At 36.1% G+C, this 26,141-nt stretch overlaps 1 protein-coding gene across 1 annotated transcript; it reads right to left on the bottom strand.

The window, feature by feature from the left end:
• Positions 1-463: 463 nt before the first annotated feature.
• On the bottom strand, positions 464-25,169 carry LOC307163097 (TBC1 domain family member 20). The gene is made up of 8 exons (XM_079878956.1): positions 24,932-25,169; positions 24,037-24,222; positions 23,873-23,953; positions 22,381-22,567; positions 20,278-20,379; positions 16,515-16,656; positions 12,404-12,588; positions 464-1,324 (listed from the first exon to the last, which is right to left on the bottom strand). Exons 1-8 carry the CDS (start codon positions 24,993-24,995, stop codon positions 1,072-1,074), a joined length of 1,200 nt encoding a protein of 399 aa, XP_079735082.1. The 5' UTR covers positions 24,996-25,169; the 3' UTR covers positions 464-1,071.
• Positions 25,170-26,141: the final 972 nt, after the last annotated feature.

The raw sequence follows: 26,141 nt of genomic DNA, 5'->3' as shown, positions 1-26,141 counted from the left end.
ATTGGAGTATTAATTAGAGCTTTATTGGAGTATTATTGATGTTTTCATTTGTATTAAATATTGTTAGCTGGATTTTAATTTATTAAAAACTATTTTTGGAGTTTTCATTTTTATTAAAGATTGTTCGAGTATTATTGGATTTTTCATTTTTATCAAATATTGTTAGAGTATTACTTGGAGAATTATTGGAATATTATTGAATTTTTTTTTTAATTAACAAAGATTATTGGAGTTAGTTTTACAGGAAAATTTCAGATTTTGTATGTTTAATTCAATGTTACTTATCATTTCTTTGTAATTATTTCTGAAATGTACCAGTAATTGGGAGTGAAAACTGGGTTACACTTTATTTTAAGGTGCCATTGTTACGATGTAATTATATATTTAAGTACTGAGTAATATTAAGCAACTGCATGTACTTAGTATAGGGTTAGGGTAGGATTAGGGTTTGGTTGAGGGTTAGTTGCATGTAATTATGTATCATTTACTGTTAATACTATGGTAAGTACACGTAACATATGTAACAAGGACACTGTAAAATAAAGCGTCACCGAAAACTGTGTAAATCGTGAGTGTAATGAGACAAACCAATGTATAACTCATTTCAGGGGGTCCTCAGATGACATCTAACACCTGAACCTGAAAGCATGTGTGCAAGCGTTCTCGCTCTGGAATAAACTAGTTGTAAAGTGCTGCGTTCACCAGCGAGTCTCTGTGGTCTTTCAGCCTTCACCCGTTTTCTCTAATGAGCTTCACTCACTACTGACGGCGTTCAGCAGCCTTTTAATAATTTGTGCTCTTGCTGCTGTTCTGAATGCCCTAGCAGAGCACTTTCTCTGACATTCTGCTGATGGAACGACATCCAGAAGTGCTTATGATTACAAAAACCTCGTTTGACTCCTCCCACTTCCCCAATATTAGCTCGGCTAAAATCTATAAATAAGAAAAGCAGGAAAGGGTTCGGAAATAAATAAGCCACAGCTTATTTATCTGTTTTCTCGGGGTGTTTTGCACCACTTAACACATATTTTGCAAATGTCAGTTTGGCAGACGAGAACGAGGCGCTTTGCGTCAGAAGATCTGGGACAGAAACTCAGGTGCCCAGTCCATGGCGGTCTGGGCCACAGCTAGCGCCGCGGCCCCTAGCGTGGCGGACAGACCCCACACTGCCATCTTGATGAGTTGGTTAGTGTTCGCTGGCTGGGTGCTCATGGGAAGGGCCGGTGGGTTTTCATGGCGCTTCTGAAGCTGTTGGCGAAGGACCGAGTCTGGACGCTGCATCAGCGTGGACGTCTGGAAGTCCGTAAAGGTGCTGATGGCGATTCTGGCCAGAGAAACAGACAAGAGTGTTGTTTTAGTATCATTATTATGCTAAGTATTTATTCAGATTTTGAAATCGAGTTTTTTTTTATATTTTGCATTTTCATTTTCATTTTAGTTAAAAGGTTTAGCCATTTTGTTGAGTGTTTTGTTATTTTGCACATTATAGTTTTATCAATAGTTTGAATTTTTATATTTACATTTCAATTTTATTTGAAGTTTTAGTCATTTTTAATACTTTTTTTGGTCTAATTTATCAATTTTATTTCAGTTTTAGTTTGTCATTTTGATTTCATTTCATGTAAGTTTTAATTTTAAAAAGTTTGAGTAATTTTTTTTTGCGTTTTTAATCAGCTTTTTTTATGTCCATTTAATTTCAATAAATTTTTCATTTTGTCATTTTAGTACTTCAACTGAAACTAAATGGACATTAAACATTTCCAAAGTTGTTTTTGTCTTTTTTTTTTTTTTAAATATGTCCATTTAATTTCTAGTACTTCAAATTAAACTGAACTAACTGAAATAAAAGTTAGTTTTTTTAATTCATGTTTGAATTTATTTCAATTAATATAAATGTTTATTTTGAGTATTTTTTCGTTTTGTTTTAGTTTCTGATAACACTGGTTTAAACCTAGACACATTAGCAATACTGCAAACACAACAAATGCTATAAACTATAAATGCTGTATGATTTAGTCTGAATGTTTTCGTCAGGTATAATGTTTAATGTTAATGGACCTTTAACACTTTATCTTTATCTTTTGTCTTCACTGAAAGAGAAATGGTGCATGAAGCCACAAAATTCATATCTAATTAAACAGATTTGATCCAAATTGATCCACATGAACAGATAAGAAAACAAACACAGAATAACAAAAATCATGCATAATAAAACCAGGAAAATTGTGGACCAATGAGATTCAACGACAGAAATAGAAACCAAGCGACCGACAAAAAGGGCATGTTAGACGCCTGGTTAGAGAACAACAGCAAGAAAAGAATAACTGGGTGAATCATCAGAACAAAAGAAAGAGGGAACTGGAATGAGAACGGAGGCATGGCCTCAAGTCTTGATCGGATAGATCCTCATTTCTGGAGTTTTCCCAAATCCTGCGGAGCCCATGCTGAGGGCTACACCAAGCAGACTTTCTCTCGACAGTTTAGAGGAAAAACATCATTAAAAAATCATAAAATATTCAATTCCATTTCATTACGGTCTCTATGGAAGAATAGTAAACATGGAATGCAAATGCCTTTCACTCAAGATAATAAAACAAGCAGAAATACATTCAACATTTAATGAAAAAGTGCAAGAAACACCATAGGCAGGCGCTGACGGGCTCAGCGTCTCTAAGTCTTCATTGGTTTTTATGCTTTTTTTCTCTCCTGCCTCCCCCAGTTCTCATTAGTATCTCCAGCTAATGCGCCACTGCTGGAAATAGCTGACAGGTAACAGCAGAGCAATTAACTTTTAAACTTTCCCTTTACCAGCGGAAGGCCCGGGAGAGCCAGTGGTTTGCGCTGACGAAACCCCAGTATAATGCGGTGACGCCGGCCCGGCGGAGCGCTGTCACTCACGTCGGCCTTAACCTCTAATGAAAGGATTTTGGGAAGGATCTTTACGCCGCTCTTCTCTATTCAGCAACAGTTCATCAGTCGGGTTACTAAAAGCACCAAAGAACTCGTGCATTGTGTCACAGCTCTTCTGAAATTAAATATCAGCATTGCGTAAAGTGCAATTATTGTTTCTCATTTTCATTTAGTTTTAGTTATTTTAGTACTTCCACTTAAACTAAACCCCTTAAGTGTCACCCCCCCCTCCTCCACCCCACACACACCCCACACACATACACCTTTTTTGCATAGACATGAAAATGCACATTCCGAACGTAAATGGTTGTAATTCAAGTATGCTTTGGAATACAGACATAAGATTGGTCTTGTTTTAAAGAAGACATTTGGTAGATCTTTTGAAGAAATGAAATAAATTAAGAAAGTAAAATAGAAAAAAAGTTATAGAAGTTTGAGTTTATGAAAATGTTATTGTTCATATTTTATTTAAAATATATATTTTCAAAACATGTCGGACTCTAAAATTGCAAGAAAATCACAAAGTTGTGTTTCAAATTTTAGGTTGATATCTCCAAAAAATGAGCTTTCAGTAAGATTTTGTTTGGGCGCAGTACCAAACTTTTTCACTAGGTGACAAACAGACTCCATTACTGCCCATATAAGGGCGCCTCCATTTCCATATGTGGTTTGAGTGATCTGAACCATATATTTCCATGATTTTCATACAATTTATGAAATAGACATCCTATTGAGAAGTAGTATGGGAAGTTTGGCAGATATTTATATGAATTCAACCTCTAATAAACACATAAAAATATCAGGTATGTGCATTATAGCTCGCCGCTGTTTTATTATTTTTTTCTTTATATTTAAAACATTTTCAGACCTTTTTAAAAAAAAATAAAAAAAAATAATGGATGTTATCTTTTGAACTCTTGGCATGAAAACAAACTGAGGTTTCTACAAATCTTTCATGATTTTTCATGCTCAACACTATTTCAAAATAAAGGTCTCTGAACACACCATATAGGAGTATGGAAATATTCTTGTTGCAAATTGATAAATAATGTCTCCTCTGTCATTTATTTTGATAATCAGTCACCAAATACGAAAACTATAGATTGTAAGCTTTCAAATGATGATATATAGTTTGTCAAGATTTAGGTTTAGGATATTGCGTTTTTAAATATGTAATGGCTGTGGGCCCACCAGTGGGGCGGTGACACTCAAGGATCATGAATTGAGAAATCTAATTTTCCTTGATCTTTTGACATATAAGAGGTAATTGTACTATAAAAAAATATTAGTCCAAAACCAGCTTTTATTGAAACCAAGCTGCCAAAACAACTCGTTTCAGATTTTGTCTCAGTATGACTTCCAAGCGGCAACCTCCCCGTCTCTCTCTTGAAACCAACACGGAAGTGAATTAAACGGCAATTCATCGACTGGCCGCTTGAGGCTGGATGCAGAAGTGAGTCAAATCTGATCTCCCCCATGTTAAAATGCCCAACTTTACAGCAGAAAAAAACATGTTTTACAGCCTGGAGCAAAAAGTGGCTTTGGTCTATACAGCTAATTTTGCCCTTCATGACAACTGTGAGGGGGTGAATTTTTTTATAACTCATCCGTTTAAATGATATTAAGCCTTAAATTTCTGCATAATTAAGGGTGTCCACTTTTGAGTGACAGGTGGATTCCCGCTGCTGTGGTCATTAGTCATCATTAGCCGTTTGTCTGCTGTCTGTTAGCCGTCACGTCAGTTCATTGTCTGACTGTAAAAATAAATAAATTTGGGAGTGACGCGCTGCCAAGATGGCGGCGGTCGGCTACGCCCACTTTAGGCTTCAAAAACGGTCTTCAGAAACCTACGGGTGACGTCATGGACACTACGTCCATATTTTTTTACAGTCTATGATGAAGTCATAGTCCCGCCTCCGCAGAAGAAGGTCGACGCCTACTTCTACATCATTGCCACTTTAGCCCCGCCCACGATTCACGCATGTTATGTAGTAGTAAATACAAGAGAGACGCAAAAACAGTTTTACTCTAGCAACAAAACCATAGAGAAGACGTTTTGTGACAAGTTGTGGAAAAACACAGTCCTTGCATTGCCATCCTTGTGATCCTAACATGAAGCGTGGATGAACTTTATTTTCAACGTAGTTCCAGTCAGATCGCATCAGTAAGACACTCGTTCGTTTGTTTGCTTCGCTTTACTGCAGATTCATTTTTAAACAAGGCACAGTTCACGTTACTGAGAAAATCATGAACGATGAATATAAGAATGACAGTCCGGCAAACAATGGTACATTCATTCATAATTCTTTTGCATGAAAAACCGTTAAGCTATCCTATTAAATATAACTGTGGCAACTCCAAGTACTTAAACTTTATTTGCCACAACCAAGATTTATAAAGCATATGTAATAGGCATAAATGTTTCACAGTTGGCAAATGTTTGAACTATGTAACGAGACCTTTCTGTCTTCGTTTCAACATTAATATAATGTGATAAAAATACAGTAAAGAATTAATATAAATAAAAATGATTAATTCCAACGCTGTACCTTTAAGTATCTTTAATATTTAAAAAACATTTTTAGGTCCCACTTTATATTAAGTGGCTTTAAGTACACTTACATTGAAATTAATAATTTGATACAATGTACTTATTGTGTACCTACATGTTTTTACATTGTACTTACATTTTAAAAATTCCTGCATGTAATTACAGCTGTAATCAATTTATGTAATTACATTTGTAATTACACAGTTGACCCTTCCCTTACACCTTAACTCACCCTTAAACCACACCTGTCCCTAACCTTACCCGTATCACACCTCAATAGCAGCAAAAGTGTTTTACAATACAACATGAACACAATAAGTACATTGTACTTATTTTTTGATGCAAGTACATAGTACTTAACACCACTTAATATAAAGTGGGACCCATTTTTATAACATGTATGGCTGAATTTCACCGGATTTCAACAGGAGAGACGTCGAAAGATATTTTATTATGCAAAAACAGGATAGAAAGTAGCTTATTACTTCTGAATTACGATGTTTTTGATGTAAAAATCTTGCTACATTATAAGTGGACCTAAAAGAACATTATAAAATTAAAAAATGCAGTTAATGACCCCTTTAATTAAAATGATATAGACATAAAAGGAATGAATAAAGGAACAAATAAAATATAACTCCTATAATATAATACTATATAAAACCCTAAAGTGATTGCTATGTACAATATTTACTGAAATCTTATTTGCAAAAATGCGGTCTAGTTGCATTGCACCAGGTTTTGACGTCATCGGTGCCAAAACAACTGATCCCCGTGAATATGGGGAATGAAGAATAACTTTGTTTGATGGTTTTCTCACACAAAGCTTCACAAGGCTTGCATATGGTCCTTTTTTGTGTGTTTTTGTACTTTGTGGAGCTTGTCAGACGTGAAACTGCTGTTGTATGGCAAAAACTGGGAGAAAATCCTACACAGATTCTATTCAAAGCATATATAGGTTTCGAAGGACACGAGGGTGAGCAAATAATGACAGAATTATCTTTTTTTGTGTGGGGGTGAACGGTCCCTTTAACTCCTAACGTGATCAGCTCTGCAGGGAATCTCTCTTCCTGCGTCTTCAGAGATGAATCCTCGTCTTTGGTTTGCGCTCTCTTCAAGGTGGCTCGTCTTGACGGTCTTTGATCGCTTTTTCTCCCTCCCTCTTGTCTCTAAAACAGTTTCTAATTTTACCGTTTCCTCTCTCAGAAGCAGCAGATTGTGTGACCTCTGTCACATCATTCTTCTGTTTTTCCTTCACCCTCTTCCTCTTGCTCAATCTGTTCTCGCTGTGGTGAAGAAGATACAGCAGATGATGGATGTGTTTACGCTGGAAGAACATTTCCACGGCTGCACTCAGTCAAACCATCACAACTCCACAGTCTTCACGGAAACCCTATCCTCATCTTCCTCCTCTTTGAGAGCCTTGTTCACATGCACATGTGTTAGTGCATAAAATATGAGGGCAAACGTTTTATATATGTATATTAGGGGTGTAACGATACCCTCATGTCACGATTCGATACATATCACGATACGATATTATTGCGATACTCCAAGACATATGATAAAAGGTTAACAAATGAACTGTTGATTAAAATGCCAGATTTGGTATTACATTGTGTGTGTGTAAATGAACAGGCTTGGACTTGTGCTGGAAACCCAAAGCACAGGACAATAGAGACACCAGAATAACAATATTCATGATTCTGAAGATGAAAATACTGAATTATTTTAGACGAATATTTGCACTCTTTCACTGACTAGATATATTTAAAATAATGTTTTTACTGCTAAAATCAGACATTTGGCAAATATTATAGATTATATTCAGCATTATATATAGTAATTTAATGTAGTACTGACACTAAAACTCTGAAAACTTGAATTTTTTACACATTTTTTATATATATATACATATATATATGTATTAGACTATATGGGCCTACTGTCAAAAACACTAAAAAAACTCTTACCGACCCCAAACCTTTGAACATTAAAGTAATAAAGTTACAGCCTCTGCATATGTCCGAACTAAGCGCTTAATATGCACTGACCCTAAAGTTGCCCCTGCTCTCCAACAAGTGTAACGTGCCTGTAAACCTGATCACCATTACAGCCCGGAGAGCCTGTGATTGGCTTTTACAGCATATACTTAAACCCTTCTCTCTCTCGCTGTCATGACGTTATGGGTTAACACAGTTCAGTGGGATGCTCTAATTCAATGCGTCCTTCCATCTAACACGCATGATGGCCCTATTATTAGACACTTGCTGCTGAGATGGTACGTCCAATTACCCATCAGTCTGCACTCGGCTTGTGTGAGTGTGAGTGTGAGTGTGAGTGTGAGTGTGTGTGTGAGTGTGTGCTCTGCAGGCCTTTGTGAATCAGCCCTGATGTCCTGATGACCCGTAAGTGCTGGCGCTTTGTCACTTCACCATGAGCTGCTCGCTCAAGCATGTTGTGATGCACCGAAGGCTTTTGCTTACTGGACGCTCTTAAAAACGCATTAAAGTTACAGGTGGAGGTTAAACGTTCCTATATCACGAAGATCTGAAGGTCTACAAAAAAAAAAATGTCCAATAGTCTCTACGCATTCACTCACAGCGCTTCGTTCTTCCTCAGAAGAGTTCATTGTAGTCTGGGAATTTGAGACTTTGGTTCTCAGAAGAATGATTAAAAACCCAGCTAAAAAAAATACGCAACATGCATCAAACAAATGACCATACGTCTCATTTAGGTATGCACGATATACAGTATCGGCCACCATATCGGTATCGGCCGATATATGTTCATTTTAGATGTTATCGTTATCGGCCCAGTAAGAACATTTGGCTGATATATTAAAGCCGATAAATAATGGATAATTTCCTTCAGCTGAGACACTTCAGATGCGCACTGTTCAACATGATGGCTTTAAATTAGGGCTGTCAAACGATTAATCGCGATTAATCGCATCCAAAATAAAAGTTTGTGTTTACATAATATATGTGTGTGTATGGAGTATAATTATTTTCTATATATAAATACACACACATGCATATATATTTAAGAAAAATGTGTTATTTATATATAAAATATTTATAAATATAATATAAATTATATATAATATAAATATATATACACAGTATATACATGCAAATATTTCTTAAATATATACATGCATGTGTGTGTATTTATATATAGAAAATAATTATACACCGTACACACACATGTATTATGTAAAAACAAACTTTTATTTTGGATGTGATTAATCGCGATTAATCGTTTGACAGCCCTACTTTAAATTGCTTGAAATATGATTGAAATCACTTCAAAAGGGGAAAATACACAGGTTTGTGCAAGTCTGTCATATCGGCTACATAGAACATGAGAACATTATAATTGTGTGTTTGGGACATGGCTAAATACGAATTCGGATTTAGATTTATCGCCCAATATATCAGTTATCGTCTTTCAAATATAAAGAATAATCGGTTTTCGGTATCGGACAAAATTTTCTTATAGATACATCCCTGGTTTCTCTAACCAATCCCTGCACATTTTAGATCTCCCTTATTTAACACACCTGATTTGACTGATTAGTTCATTAGCTCATCAAGCGCTCCGTGACCTGAATTAGGCATGTCAAATAAACCAAAATGTGCAGTGTTGTGGGGTTCAGAAATCGTATGCAATAAAACATGCAACAGACTGACTGATTCGCTTCGGCCTTTCCGAAGTATGCGAAAGCTTTATATATGTGCTCAAGGGTTCAGACTGGCTCTAGGTGGATGTGTAAATTGACACTGTGTACGAAATCGCATACTTCCCTATTATTATATAGTATTCGAAAAGTACCTGGATGATCTACTACTTCTGGCGAGATTCTGAAGTGCACATTCGATGGACACTTTACTGTCCCATGATGCCACACGAGAGGATTTATGAATGGCAGTGATGCGACGCAACTGATGCCTGTAGGTCACATGATAATGACAACACGGCGGATGAAGCAAGTAAGTTCGAATTTCTCATTTTCATTCCATTTAAAACATACATATTTTAATGGTCACACAGTCAATTCCAATTCAAACTACTCAGACAGTTCGAGATTTCGGACACACCATAATGTTATTTAACGTCAGTCATTTTGCAGAAATCTTTCAATTTAGTGTGGCAGATTCTGAACTGTGGTTCTGTATCTGTATATGGGTAGATGAACTGTTTTTAAATTAAGGTTTTGACATGAATGCAAGTTTGCAGTCAAATATAGAAGTATTTAGCTTTCAGTTACATACATAATCGAATATCCCGTGTGGCCTAGAGGACATCATCTGAAAAGGTTGATGAAAGATTCGGATTACACAATTTGTGTTTGCTTTAAAGTTACATGCATGGATGAATCACTCAAAATAAGACCTGAAACATGAGTTCAGAAAATTATTTTTGATTACAAGTTGATTTTAACCTGCACACATACCAATCAAAAAACTCTGTGGGTTACAAAAACAGTAAGATTTTGAGTTAAAATTGTGAAATATAAGTTGCAATTACAAAAAAATTATGCAAATATGAGATTTGTAAGAAGAAAAGATGCAATTAAGAGAAATAAAGGCAGAATTGAGAGATATAAAGTCACAATTATAAAAAAAAAATGCAATTGGGAGATAGGAAGTCAGAATTGTGAGATATATTGTTGCAATTGTGAAAAATAGATGCAATTGGAAAGTATACATTTGCAATTGTAAAAAAAAAAAATTATAATAATAATTGTGAGATAGAACGTTAGATTTGTGAGCAAAAAATAAAATAAATCACAATTACTAAAAATAGATGCATTTGGGAGATATAAAACCAGAACTGTGAGATATAGTAAAAATTCTAAAGGTAGACGCAAAAGGGAGATGTAAAGTTGCAACTTGCAATTACAAAAAATAGACGCAATTGTGAGATACAAGGTCACAACCTGCACACAAACACCCTCAATCCACAAGCTCTCAAAATCCATCAACCTATACCAGGTAAACACACAAACACATGACAGATGCTTGGAAATTCTTCTTTCCTGAACATGCGTGATCTACTCAAACCCGCAACAGCCAGCGCTAACACACACCGAAAGATGAGATCAGAGCATCAGTCTCGGGATGATATAATTTTACTGTGTTTATGAAGTCGGGTGCGAGCAGAGGGCAGGGTGTCCCGCCTGAGGGTGTGTGTGCAGGGGGTATTAATGAAGAACATGTGGGGGTCAAAGCCATTAGGGAGGACGTGCCACTCCTCATTACAGCACTCCACAGGGTCAAACAGAACAATAGAGATCAAGGTCACAGGTCACGGCCTCGCGACAGGCTGCTCATATCACTGACACACACACGTATGTTCTTCGCTTTTCAGTGAGGCCACAGATGCTGGTGGGGGAGGGGTTATGCAAATTAGGGTAGAGCATTAATAACCCAGAGAGGCGGAGCTTACTTTTTGCAGGACTGATTTGCATAAGACAGACATCACAGACAAAAAAATACATCTTTCTCATTTTAGTGTTAATATCTCTCTCTCACACATTGTTTCTCACGCATTCCCGTCTCTCTCTCTCTCGCTGCCCCTCTCTATCACTCTCTCATTTCTGTCACTTCCTTATTCTCATTTCTGTCTCTTCTCTCTCTTAATCTTCATAGGCGACAGCAGACGCAGGGAGATCTTAAACAAGACAGATCTCCCCTCTGATGGCTTTTTCAGCGCTGAGGGACTTGAATTCAGTTCCCGCTGAATGCCGGAGGAATCGTTTCCTGCTGCCGTGAGAGATAAATCATTAAAGTGGCTTCACCTGCATCTGCAAACGCAATCTGCAGACTGACAGCGAGTGTTTAGACACACAGGGCCGAGACGCAGACAGATCCGGCTGAGCGTCCTTCACACACAACAGGGGCGCAACAGACGGGACATGATATCATTCTCAATAGCTCCACCTGATGGACACAGGTGGAAACCAACACCCCTCAGGGCCAAAGACTAGTTTAAACGTGTGTGTGTGTGTGTGTGTGTGTGTGTGTGTGTGTGTGTGTGTGTGTGTGTGTGAATCCTACAGTATAACAGCACTAGAATTGGTATGTTATTTGTATGCTAAACTATTTGCCTTAAATTATTACATTGTTTAAAATAATAATTTTTTTTGTTTTGTATATGTACATTTCTGAAATACATAACTTAGTTTTCTCTGATAACAGATCACTGTAAATTGTAATGTGGACTCTTTTCTGTAAAGCTGCTTTGAAACGATGTGTATTGTGAAAATCGCTATACAAATAAATGTGAATTGAATTATTTGGGGATAAAAAAAAACTATAGCGATTCTTCTGATACAAATTGTATTGTGAATTAAAATGTGAAAGAAAAAATACTGTGCTTATTTGTAAAGCTGCAGAATTTGTCAAAAGCAAAATCATAGTGTGATTATATATGACTACACAATAATAATACTGTTAAATCAAATATTAAACAAAACAAGAAATGTATTACTTTTGTGATAATACTACTATATTTAAAAAGGAGCATATATGTAGAATATTCTAGAAAATAATATGAACATTTGTATTTAATAAAATAATAATGTAATTTAACTGTATAACTATAAAAAAGACTCCAGAATTTGAAATAAGAATTAATAAAAATAACGCTTTATAACTGTATAACAGTATAAAAAGACAATACTAATACTCCAGAAATTAATACAAAAAAATTTGTATTTAATAAAAATACAGAGCAGCATCTCACTCTGAAACATATTAAACTAAGCCATGCTGAGATTTGACTGATCATTCTGCCCTAATACTAGTATTAATATATGTATAAAATAAATTAAATTATATTTTTTTGCTGATAGTTTTCCATAGTTAACTGAAGACGTAAAACACCTTTGTAAAAGTGTGTGTGTGAATGTAAGAGTGTGTTTGAGAGTCTCACATGTTGCATGACTGCAGCGCTGCAGACTGGGTCATGAGAGAGGGCGGGCAGCTGATGAAGAGTTTCTGAGCTCGACCAATCAGATCCTCGTACGGCAGATCCTGAGGCATCTGAGACAGCAGGTGATGAACACTGGCCATATCACACTCGCTGCTCTTCACTTCCTTCTGTCTGTACAACACAATCTGACAAGAGAGGGAGAGAGGGAGAGGGAGAGAGGGAGAGAGGGAGAGAGAGAGAGAGAGAGAGAGAGAGAGAGAGAGAGAGAGAGAGAGTCAGACTTACCGCCCACAGTTCCCTCACTGATGCACGAAAATGACAATTCAATCTGATCGACTGATTTTGCGCAACTATAAGTCATGTTTACGATGTTAAAATGACACTTCTGAGGAAGAGAAAAGTCACTCAAGCAGGCAAAGTAGGTTTAAAGTTTGAAGTTCATAACTTCAAAAATATAAAATGTATAATAAAACAATAAACTAGTATCATGTAAACTAGATATCCATAAGCAGAGATATTCAGGTCTGATCAGGTTAGAACAAGAAAAAAACAACTTTGAAAACCAAAAGCACTGAAGGATTTACCCAAAACTGTGTTGAACCCAAATTCTGCCCTATTTATTTGGTGTTTTACGGTTTTCAAATATATTTTTTTCTTCTTGTTTTAAGCATAAAATTCAGTAGATTTTGTTCAATTTATACTTAAATAAGATAAAAAAAAACAAAAAAAACATTGTGTACATTTTTTATATATAAATAATTATAATGCAGTAAATAAAAAAATATATAATACACAAAAATACTAACTGTGAATGATTTTTGCAATATAAAAATCAAATAGGAAAAAAACTGAAGAATTAGCCGAAATTGTGTCAAGGCCCATTTCTGCTAAAAGAAGGTTTATTTAGCTTTCAAATAGCCTTTTCTTGTTTTTGAGTATAAAACCTAAAATTTGTTTTTAATTAAAGATATATTTTCTTAAAACAAGTCAAACAAATATTGTCCTTTTTGATTTTAAACTGATCTTGTTTTAAAGGGATAGTTCGGCCAAAAATGATATTAAACCCATGATTTACTCACCCTCAAGCCGTTCGAGATGCATATGTCAATCATTTTTCAGACGAACACATTTTCAGTTATTTTAGAAAATGTCTTAGATCTTTCAGTGGTTATAATGTGAAGCTATGGGGTCCACCTCCTTCAAGTCCCAAAAAAGTGCATGCATCCTTCACAAAAGTAATCCATCCGGCTCCAGGGGGATAAACGAAGGCCTTCTGAGGGTAATCCGTGCGGTTTTGTCGTAAAAATATACATATTTAAAACTTTATAAATGAAAATATCTTGCTTCCGGCAACGGTCGACGCGCGTTCACGGGAGATGGATGCCGGTGTTTGACGTAGGACGTAGCGTTTGATTTAGCTATACTTCGTTCTACGTCACGACGCTTCCTACGCTACGTCATACGTCATACACCGGCATCCATCTCCCGTGAACGCGCGTCGACCGTTGCCGGAAGCAAGATATTTTCATTTATAAAGTTTTAAATATGTATATTTTTACGACAAAACCGCACGGATTACCCTCAGAAGGCCTTCGTTTATCCCCCTGGAGCCGGATGGATTACTTTTGTGAAGGATGCATGCACTTTTTTGGGACTTGAAGGAGGTGGACCCCATAGCTTCACATTATAACCACTGAAAGATCTAAGACATTTTCTAAAATAACTGAAAATGTGTTCGTCTGAAAAATGATTGACATATGCATCTCGAACGGCTTGAGGGTGAGTAAATCATGGGTTTAATATAATTTTTGGCCGAACTATCCCTTTAAGGATGTTCATATAGTATGTTTATTAAAATTGTGAATAATTGTAAATTATATATATATGCGGACCAGGACTAAATGTTTTTTTGGTACAAGTGTGATCACACCCTAAGATGCGACGTGGACCAGAACTTATGTTAGAAATCTGGGTGTGCCAGGCTCTTCAAAACCCACTGTTTCCTTCACTTATGAGCAAACAGCAATGAGGTTTTCAGCCATAACCGTAAACTAAAGCTCGGCCGGCAGATGTTCACTACACCCTCCTCACGCGAGTCACGCCCGGTCAGATTCATCCCAGCAGAGGTCAAGCAAGAGCCGAGTCGGGTCGTCGAACTACCTAAGACGCAGGATGAACTACATTTCCGGCTGGCTTTCTTATCCTGACTTCAAACGGCCCCGGCCCCGTTGTCTCTGACAGGGGAGCTGCTCGTGGAGACAGAAGAAAGAGCCGCGTTTAAAGGATTCTAGCACAAACACGCAGCCTTCCACACAAACCTCTGGTGAATTCATTAGAGTTGTTTAATTAACTGATCCCGCTACAACAAAGTGCCCTCGATTCTCGCATTAGACGAGGAAGGAGTGGAAAAATAAAAGAAAATTCTTTGCCTCTCTTTTGGAAAGAGGTTTGTTGTTGTTGTGCTGATGAATTAGCTATCGCCTAAATACGTGAATTAACAAATACGCGGGCAAAACATGGTAAACAACATCCTCTTTTTGGATTACAAAAGCCTGTGTATAGTCTGAAGGGCAACAGCACATGATTGTTCAGTTCTGCTGTAATCGCAGAGTACAAACAATTGTTCCCTGCAAAAGAGCGCTATTCTTGCAAAGAGAGCTTTTTAATGTTCAACGGATGTGTGTCACATACAGGATTTTCTAGAAATATACCCATAGTTACAGTCAAATTCATTATTTTATAAACTATCAGTTTAGAGATCAAACAGGACATTTTAAAAAAATATCTAAAATATAATTTAATATTTATAAATATAATTTAATTTTTATAATTATATTTACATTTAAAAATATAATTTAAATTAAAATATAAATCTCAGTAAATTAAATAAAATAACATAAATATTATATAAAAACTTATTTATCTCAGTTGGTTACAAAAGCATCATTTCTAATTGTCATTTGCAACAGTACAACAATTATTAAAACTAAAATTAAAATAAGTGATTATAAATAAATAAAGAATAAATAGTATAAATATTTATTATTATCATTATTAAAAAAAAAACTTAAAGTACTAAAATTACTAAAACTAAAATAAATGAAAGGTAAATAAAATATTAAACAAATAAATGATAAATATTATTATATTAATATGTATTATTTAATATTTAAATAAAAAAATTACTAAAATAAATAAGTAATAAATAAATAATAATAACATATTTTAATATTTATAATTTCATATTTAATTTTAAATTATACTACACAATAAATAATAATAAATGTTAGACTAAAATCTTAAATGAGAAATGTTGCCATGGAAACTAACTGAAATAAATAGTTGAAGTGAAGTGAGGTTCTAAAATCAGTAAAAATGAAATAAAAATATCCAGTATGAGCACATACAATAATAATAATAAGTCTGCTTTGGGCCAATCATAAAGTCGACACTGAGATGGCACAATGACTCTGCGCTCTTTACAGAGAGGGCCAGTTCACCCAGAATGCATTTCTGTGTTTCACTGCACAGCTTGTTAACTGTTTGTCTATGTAAACATGAACTAGACGGGAATTTTTCAACTTTAACTGTTGCATCACGTCTCGCCCCTTTTTCAGCGTCGCGTCTCACGTTTCTAAAAATGCAATGCTCATCTTGACTCCCAGCATTTGTATTCTATGCTACTCAGCGTCTCGCATTTTTAAAAGCATTCAATGTGAACGGCCCCCTTGCGCCTGTCACTCAGAAGACAATAAACGTTGTCAAATTGGACAGATGAAACTAAAGAGCTTCTGGTGCGGATGCGTCAATGGTATCTTACCAGTAAAAATGTGTATTGGTGTATTTAAGATTTAAAAAAAAAAGCTGTCTTTAAGATGCTGAAAAAGCTGCTTTCACAGATTCAAATTACTTTCAAAACTAATTTGAATGTGTGAAAGCAGCTTTTTCAGCATTTCTAGGATGCCCGGTCAAGTTAAAAATAGTTTTAAAAGACACTTCAGTCCTCCTCTCTCTCACGAACACTGAAAAGGTCAGAACGCAGCACTGCCTCGATGTCCTTGAAAGGCAGGAGATGGACTGACTAAAGTGAGAGAGAGACGCTTCTCCTTACCACAGCGGCGAAGTAGATGGCCATGAGTGGGTGAGACGCCAGGAAGAAATCATAGAGCCGCAGAACATGCCGGAAATCTGACAAGACGTAGCCGTACCATGTGATCAGCCAGCTCAGGGCGAAGATCGTGCCCACCTCAGACCTGCAATGATCAGCATAATCAACATCATCAGCTCAAAATGAACAATTGCACATTATATAAAGTACAAATGACCTAATTATCTTTTGCATGATATTTTCCATCTTGGTCAAACTATCTCTACAATCTATTGTCAATTCTATTTATTTGGATATACACTGCTGTTCAAAAGTTTGGGATTGTTAAGATTTTTTATGTTTTTAAAAGAAGTCTATTATGCTTACCAAGGATGCTTTTTTTATTAAAAATACACACACACACAAAAAACAATATTGTGAAATATTATTGCAATTTAAAAGAACTGTTCTCTATTTGAATATATTGTAAAGTGTAATTTATTCCTGTGATCAAAGCTGAATTTTCAGCATCATTACTCCAGTCTTCAGTGTCACATGATCCTTCAGAAATCACTCTAATATGATGATTTGATGCCCAAAAAACATTCATTATTATTATTATCAGTGTTGAAAACAGTTGTGTACATTTTTTTTTTTCAGGATTCTTTGATAAATAGAAAGTTCAAAAGAACAGCATTTCTCTGTAACATTATACATTACCGTTCAAAGGTTTGGGGTCAGGATGCATTAAATTGATCAAGTTACAGTAAAGACATGTATAATTCAAATAAATGAACTAGAACTTTCATGTGACACTGAAGACTGGAGTAATGATGCTGAAAATTCAGCTTTGATCACAGGAATAAATGATAATTTAATATGTATTCACATAGAAAACAGTTCTTTTAAATTGTCATAATATTTAACAATATTACTGGGTTTTTTTTTGTACTTTTAATCAAATAAATGCAGCCTTGATGAGCAGAACACTTCTTTTAAAAACATTAAAACATTAAAAAACATTAAAAATCTTGCCGATCCAAAACTTTTTGAATGGTAGTGTATATTTGACCCCCTGAGGTCTGTGATCACAAACTTGCATTCATGCAGCGGGACCATAGGCTTGTGTGCGCCATATCGAGCATGAATCCGGCATAAGTAAACATGCTCAATGGCAACATGACCTTTTAAAGGAGCCTCTAATCTGTGAAACCGACATTCAAACATGACAGGACACAGCAGAGCTCTCCCGAAACTCCTCTAAAACCCGCCGAAGCATTCAGCATGTGCGACACACAGGAACGCATGTTTGACACCTTCATTAATCACAGTCACTGATATTCCATGAGAGCAATTTAACGGGCTTTCCTCTGCCTTGTAAATGTGCTGCAAGGTCACGAGCACATGCTAGACGGGAATAAAACTCTCCGCGTGACCAAGAACAATAGCAATCGTCATGATTCGCAGTGGGCGAAGCTCTTTCTGTAAGCCGGAAGACAGTGGCGGTATTTGAGAGCTCAGTAAATGCAGAGAAACTGACGCAGGAACGGGAACGGAAAAGCAACGCTTCTTTTTTTAGGGCTTTTTAAAAGTTATTAACTTGTTTGGAAAGATTCATAAAAGCAAAAGCAACAGCACCTGAGTGAGCAACACCATTAAACCTGTGGACCGGCACTGCGGCGAGACGTGCCGATGCAATATTTATGAGGAACCTCTTATTCTCTACATTTTAGATGAGTCGCCATTATAAATAACCTGCTTTTACAAACTAGAGCCGGAAAAGACTCACGCAAAGCAGAGCTACAGGTTTATCTGAACACTCTCTCACACACACACACACACACTTTCGGGACGTCATAAATGAATCACATATCAGTGATTCTGTTGGCTTGTCAAACCAAATGGTTCTCACATAAACAAGATGGTCGCACAGCAAGATCGCACGCAACTCTATGCATCAGGTTGCAAAGGACAAATAAACAACACATGGCTGTCAAAAGCTAAAACACAAGATGACATTGAGAGTGTGTGGGGAATACGCAACACTTTAAACTGTCTGACACAGAGCTCAACGATAAAGATAGTCAGTGTGTGTGAGTTTCAGCCCAGATCTTACATTTCTACAATCTATCTTATTGTTGCTGAACAACTTGTACATGCATTTTATGCAAACTTAAATATTTGTAATTTCTGTGAGGTTTAACTATATCTGATGATGTAAATATGCAGGATAGCATACATTAGATGAGGATTTATCAATATTGCAAGACTGATTTAACAGTAAGCTGCTGAAGTTTGCACAAAAAAAATACATTAATGTTTTTTGCACTCTATGACTTCATCTCTTGATATTTTACTGCAATTTTTTTTTAAATGTACTAAGAAAACAAACATCAACGACAAAACAGCTCCATCATAACAGTAACATACCAACAAATATATATAATATAAGATAAGCTACACACACACACATTTTTCTTCCAAAAATAAAATTAAATACAACCAAAATTAGAAGAATAACAAATAGATAGGTTGATAAAATTCATTTTAAATTCCAGAGTAGAGGCACATTGACTAAACATTACGCATTTAGGCTTAAAAATAACTCTTATAATTTACAAAAGATTATTTATTTATTATAAATAATTTAATAAAGTGGAAAAGAAAACTAGTTACTTTTCAAAAAACTAATTTTCGCCTATTTATTTAAAACACATTTTCTCTACTGGCTGAACAATTATTTGTTGTAATATATATATATATTAGTATTATTCTGACATTAATAATAATAATAATAATAGTAATAATGCATTTAAAAATGTAAAATAATGTGAGAATTAAAATATTGTCCAGGGAAGTAAAAATCTGGCCCAACCAGAACAAATGTTGAGCCCTGTGACAGTGACTTTGATGAAAGGTTACACACACAAAACAGTCTCTTGTGAGAATATTACATAAAGCGTGTGTGTGTGTGTCTGTGTGTGTGTCCTTGCAGTGAAATCAGTTTTATAACTGTCAGAGCTCAAGCGAACCGAACATCACTGTGCATCAGCACACACTCCTACTCCCCTTCTCTCACCTGATTCAATGTACACACACACACACAGCTGCTGGAACCAAACGTAGACATTTGAGATTCATGTCACAGATTTCAGCAGCTTTATAGTCTCAGTGTATAACAGTGGGAGATAAACCTGTTAGCAGGCGTCACGTCTGCACATTTAAAGACGCCCTCTGCTGCCCTCTTCAGGACAGGGAACGACATTAACCTCAGACGCTCAGGATTCCCTTTGACATGGATCTGTTGTGGTGTTGATTACCACACAAAATTATTTTGACTTGTCCCTGAAGGTATACACACTTTCATTCAATCATTCACAATCACTCCAGCAGATAAGCAACAAATGTGAAGCTCCTGCTTGCTTAAAAATGTTTCCATACAAAAATGTGTGTTATTTGAACTGTAAAGATGCATACATTTTTTGAATGGAGGAAAAACTTCTGGTTATGAAAGTTATGATATATTATTTGAGGGACAAGACATTTTTTAATCAAACTTACCAATGAGTTCATCTACTGAAAGACGGCATTGAGTGGTTTACTGCTTTTATAAAGTGGTGGCTATGTTCATTAAATAACAGTAATACTATGCCTCAACTAATCTGAATTTAGAGCCATCTTAGTGTTTAATCTCTGTAGTTTATCTAATGTAATCTCTGTGATTGATCCACGTTCTAGATGATCAATCACAGATAATCACTAGTCAGCGTTACACAATCGAGTGTACCTTATCATGAAGTCGTGTAACTCTCGGTCCACTCGCTCCAGAATGGGCATCAGGTAGTTCAGGATGTGTTTTGTGTTGTCCATGGTGGGGTCCATGAAATCCCTGCAGTTCCCAACAGAAGAAAACAAATGTCTGAGGATATTTATCACTATCAGAGTAAAAAAAAAAGTAAAAAAAAAAAAAAAGATAACTTTGATTCAATTCAGTTCAATAACAGTGTCGATGCTGCAAAACCCATCAGTTATGAAACAGAAATAGTTCCCGCTGTAAAGCAGGACAACAGTCTCATCCCAAACGGGAGTCACTTTGGATAAAAGCTCCTGCCAAATGCATAAAAGTAAATGTTGCAGAAACGATCACACTATCAGTCAAGTTTTTGATCTACAATCCAAAAATATCCATTTGTGGAAAATGGTAATACAAAAAATAATTAATTTTTTGCCGCAAGGAACAATGCAAAACATTATACACAGAATTAGGTAGGCAAGAACATAAGGTCAGGTTAGAGCTCTATGATTCTGGATGAACTGAGAAAAACTAGTTCTCAAAACTAGGGCTGGGTATCGATTCAGATGTTACAATTCGATTCGATTTCGATTCTCGATTCGATTTTCGATTTCGATTCTAAATTCGATTTCGATTCGACTCAATGAATATATATGTAATACAAATCCTATATTTATATAAAAAAAAGTGAACATAAGTTTACAAGTGGTTAATTAATAAAAAGAAATTAAGAGTTACAAACCTGTATATTAAACTCTTTTTATTTTAGGTACACTTGGGTACATTAAAACAGAATCATATTTACCTGTGCCCTTCCTGTCTAACAGGGACATACAGAAATTTAATAAAGTTATCAAACAGTCTGTGCTGCATTAATTTTAAATTATATATATACTAATCCTTTTTAAAGTTACAAAAGTTCTTTAGTCAAGAGCAGTGAGTGTTTTTCTCTGTTCCCTTTGTTCTTTGATTAACTTTAACGACAGATATAATTAGTGGCTACTGTGTACTGTCCCTTTAAGACCATCCGCTGCTGCCAGAGACGCGGATCTCACACGCGCCTCACTCTCTCACGAGTCACAACTCATCACGTTCATCATAAGACTGCACTTATGTTATGAAGATACTCGACAAAAAGACATCTTGGCATAATTGTCTTGTGTTATTGTTCGTTCAAGCGCGAAAGAGAACTGTATTCTGGGCTGTCTTGTGCGCACGCACGATATCAGCGCGAGTCTTTCTGTGCGTCACAGTCAGGACATTCACAGGCAGCGAGCTCTTGTCGCGAATGAATGGTTTAAAAACATTTGCATGAATAAGAGTGGGATTATGTAACACTAGCCAAAGGATAACAAAAATTAACAGATGCTGCATTAATTGCGTTAACAACCCAAATTTGTTTATTTCAAAAAACTCGCAGCATTTTTTGCGTCATATAATTGCGTAGGCTTGACAGTGCGATTGCGATATGATAAATCGTGCAGCACTAGTTGAGGTTATTTTATGATTAAGATAAAACAAACATAAAATCTCACAGCATTAGCTATAAAATGGAGTTTGCAAGCCTATGGACAGTGGAGGAAAACTAATACTGGCTTTTGGGTAATAGATAAATAAATATGGAAAAAAATCGATGCGTGGAGTTTGAGAATCGATTTTGAATCGACCACATTTTAAAAAACAATTAATCGAAAAATCGATTTTTTTGCCCAGCCCTACTCAAAACTGAGACAAACACCTACTGGTGTAACAATGAAATTGATAGAATCTTTATTTGACGTGTCATGTTACTTTCAAAAGCTGATTTACTCTATTTCGATCACCCCCATAGAAATAAGCGATTATATCTGAACTATAAACTTTTATCCCAGTACTTCTGTGATCATCTGAATTATTGTAGGACAGAAACGTGGTTGAAAAGACTGTTTTATATCCGGTATAACTGCTCTCTCTCCCTCAGAACGCAGATTTAAGTGTTCACTGTGATCGCACTTGTCAAAGGTTTAATAGACATGGAGCCGAATCCCTTTGATCCCGTGGGTGTCTGAATCGATCTTGTAACGATTAATGGTGCAGCTGTAGGTCCGGGTAACTCACCTGAGATGATGATTGGACAGTTTCTCCATTATCGCGATGGTCATCCTCTCTCCCACCACCAGCAGGAAGGTCACCACGAGGTCATGATAACCCTGGTAATAGTGCAATTGGGGATTTCTCCTCAGAACATCCAGGATGATGTCTATCAGCTGCTCCTGGAGAACCTCTCGCTCGTCCACACGCATGCCTGAGAACCGTTACATCAACAGCAAAACGGGACATTTTAGAAAAGTAGGGCAGAAAATGAATTTTTCCATTATCACAGGGTCAAACACACCCTAAAGACATGATGATGTGACAAAAGTCTCCTTTATTCTTCTTAAAACCTATATGATGAAACATTTTAACCGCAAAGGCTGCTATTACACTCTGGTCACGTGACACACAGGAGTAAAGCAGTTGTTACATTATAAAATATGTGACCCTGGATCACGTCTCCAGTCTCGAGTCGCACGGGTATATCTGTGGCAATAGCCAACAATACAGTGTATGGGTCAAAATTATCAATTTTTCTTTTACGCCAAAAATCATTAGGATATTAAGTAAAGATCATGTTCCATGAAGATATTTTGTACATTTCCTACCGTAAATATATAAAATATTTATTTTTGTGAGTGAATGCAGCAAAATCGCCAACATAAATGCACAACTTTAAAGGAGATTTTCTCAATGTTTCGATTGTTTTGCACCCTCAGATTCCAGATTTACAATAGTTGTATCTCGACCAAATATCGTCCTATTTTGTGGTCCAGGGTCACATATATTAAAAACGCATAAAAGCTTGTGTTTTAATGTGATTATTCTACTTAATTTTTTAATCGATTGACAGCACTAATATTTATATATATGAAGAGTTCAGATGCAAAAGCCTCTAAGTGCCATCTGAAATTTTCTTCTAGAATGATCCTTTTTGTCAAGCTTGTATGTTTATGTTCAGTTATTTCACTTTAATGGCAATGAAAATGACCTATTAATTGTCATAAAAGTGAAATTACTGAACTTAAATATACAAGCTTGATAAAAATGCTCATTTTAGAAGAAAATTTCAGATGGCACTTAGAGGCTTTTGCATCTGAACTCTTCATATATATATATATATTAAACACTGATTTGCACTCAAATTGTTATATTATACTGATACTACAATCTGAAATGAAAATGTTTTCAAGTTGTTATTCAAGTTAATATAATGGGGGGGGGGGGGGGTAATGGAAGAAACTAATGAATTAACAGTTTATCTTATGTTTTATTTTAAAAATCATGCAATTTTGCAATGAAAAATATAGTCAAATCAATTTTTTCATGCTTTAACTGTAAACTTCCATGGCATACAAGACACCCAAATTTATACAAGCAGAGAAACTTCTATCATCTCAACTGGTTTATCACTCAGCCCTGATTGGATATATGTCTCGAGACTCTCCAGACTGAGTCTGTCATGTGATCATGTGATGGTTTGCCATGTTTTCTGACTGATATATCAGATTCCGACCTTTCGGGAAGCGCCGCATTGACCTCCTGACATCGAGCACCACTTGTCTGTAGTCTTTGTGGTCTTCTCGGACATCTTTGGCTTTAGAAGAGGAAAATAAGGAAAAAGTAAACATCATTGAAGTTTCTGTGGCACGTTCCAGACACACAAACTCACGCACTTACAGGGTTTGGCAGGCAGACTGTACACATTGACGCTGAGGAGTTTGGGCCAAACTTTTCTCCTAATGTCATCCGTCAGCAAACCGCCTTCGCTCGCAGCCGCCCGCCGCAGGGTCTCGATGTCCACGGGGTCACAGTTCAGGGCCTGATGGATATCAAGCAGCTTCTGTTTCTTCCAGGGCAATTGCTCTGCAGATAAAGCACAAAACATCTGAGGCGGGATGCAAAATGAACACTGAGAGTAAACAGTTAACGTGCGTGGCTTAAATCAGTGTAAGAATGAACATTTTATCTTGTCTGACGACGTCTGGCACAGTCTTTATAGGCAAAGTCTTCAAACATCCTCAAATAACTTTTACCTCAGTGGAAAGTAAAATTCATAAATCGTTGCCAAAACTTCAATTAGACTATACAGATAAAAACCAAACCTACACATGAGGAACTAAACCATGATTGAAGTCTTGATGGCTTTCACAGAGAGAGTGGCAATGACCTCCATAAATAGCTTATTTGATTTAGAGAGTGAAAAAAACATGAATTAATGCAAAACGTTCATTAAAATTAATATTTAAAAAATGATCATTTATACCAATTAGACCATATAGGCCTATAATTACAATGACATCATAATGAATCTCGTAAGTGCCATTAAGGATCATAATTCAATGACATCATAACAGTAACAGCTGTCATCATACTGGACCTGTCAATCAATCATTTAGTGTCAACATAATGGATCTTCTTACACGTTATGTCTTACACACATTTAATGATTTTCTAATGGATCGCACGCACACTCAGTGAAATCATAACGGACCTCTAACACGGTCAGTGACATTATAACTGATTTCCCTCATACATTCAGTAAGTTTATAATGGACCGACACCGGTAACTTACCTTCGTGTCTCCTGACAGACGCTTGCGATCCGCTCGCCGGCAGTCGCTTCCTCGCTTTTCTCATCTCTTATAGCGACTCACAGTCATGAGGATATCAAACACATGCTGTTGTGTTGACGACCATGTAATTTTAATTCAAAACTGGCCGTAAAAACGAAAGGAAAGTAGCATTTGTGATTCCTCTCAGATCCGTGTCATTACGTGGAGAGGAGTGCTCGTCACCCAAGCTTGACTAGTCGTCTCTCATTGGCTGAGAGTGCCGGTGAGTCACTCAAACTGACTGCTGTCGACGTCTCACCTGATTGGTTTAAAGCAGTTTAAAGACGTCAAGAGGCTCAACGCCATTGGCTCATTTCAAACGAGATTCTGCACCTGCTCATAATGACAGGCATGCGGCGTGTTTGTATTTACAAACATATGAGTTACGTAATATATCAAACTGACTGAAGCAGCTGCTGAACCACAATTTCAAGTTTCAGTTAATATGTGTGTGTGTGTGTGTGTGTGTGTGTGTGTGTGTGTGTGTGTGTGTGTGTGTGTGTGTGTGTGTGTGTGTGTGTGTGTGTGTGTGTGTGTGTAATATATTTTAAAGTTATTTTATTTGGTAATTTTATAGAAATAATTATTATTATCATAATAATAATCAGAATCTGAATGAGATTTACTGCCATAAACAAGGAATTCGTCTTGGTGAAGCTTCCAGTACACAGAAAAAAATTAATAAAATAAAAATTAATAAAAATTATACTATAATTGTATAGTATGTTCATATATTATTATGTATAAAAACAGTTGATGGACCCCATTGGCTTCCGAAAAAAATACAATGGGGCCCATCAACTCTTTGGTTACCGACATTCTTCTAAATATCTTCTTTTGTGTTCAGCAGAAGAAACAAATGAATACAGGTCTGGAACACATTGAGGGTGAGTAAATTATGACAAAATGTGTATTTTTGGGTGAACTTTCCCTTTATCCTCAGCTTGTGTTTCCACTGCAGTCCCTAAAACCTGCTTTGACATTAAATAAGGCCAAGAAAAGAACAGTATAGAAACTCCAGATCCATCCAAATATGTGCATGCTCTGGAGAGGTAAATAAACAATAAATGCAAAGAATGTAATATGCCTATATCCTTATTCGTGGGTTATCTATATCCTTGTTTTATTATCATGATATTCATATGTCACCAATAGATCAATACAAAGTCTC

The sequence above is a fragment of the Squalius cephalus genome, assembly GCF_949319135.1.
Source record: "Squalius cephalus genome assembly, chromosome: 8".
NCBI classification, from domain to species: domain Eukaryota; kingdom Metazoa; phylum Chordata; class Actinopteri; order Cypriniformes; family Leuciscidae; genus Squalius; species Squalius cephalus.
This window is presented reverse-complemented; position numbering and strand designations above follow the sequence as displayed.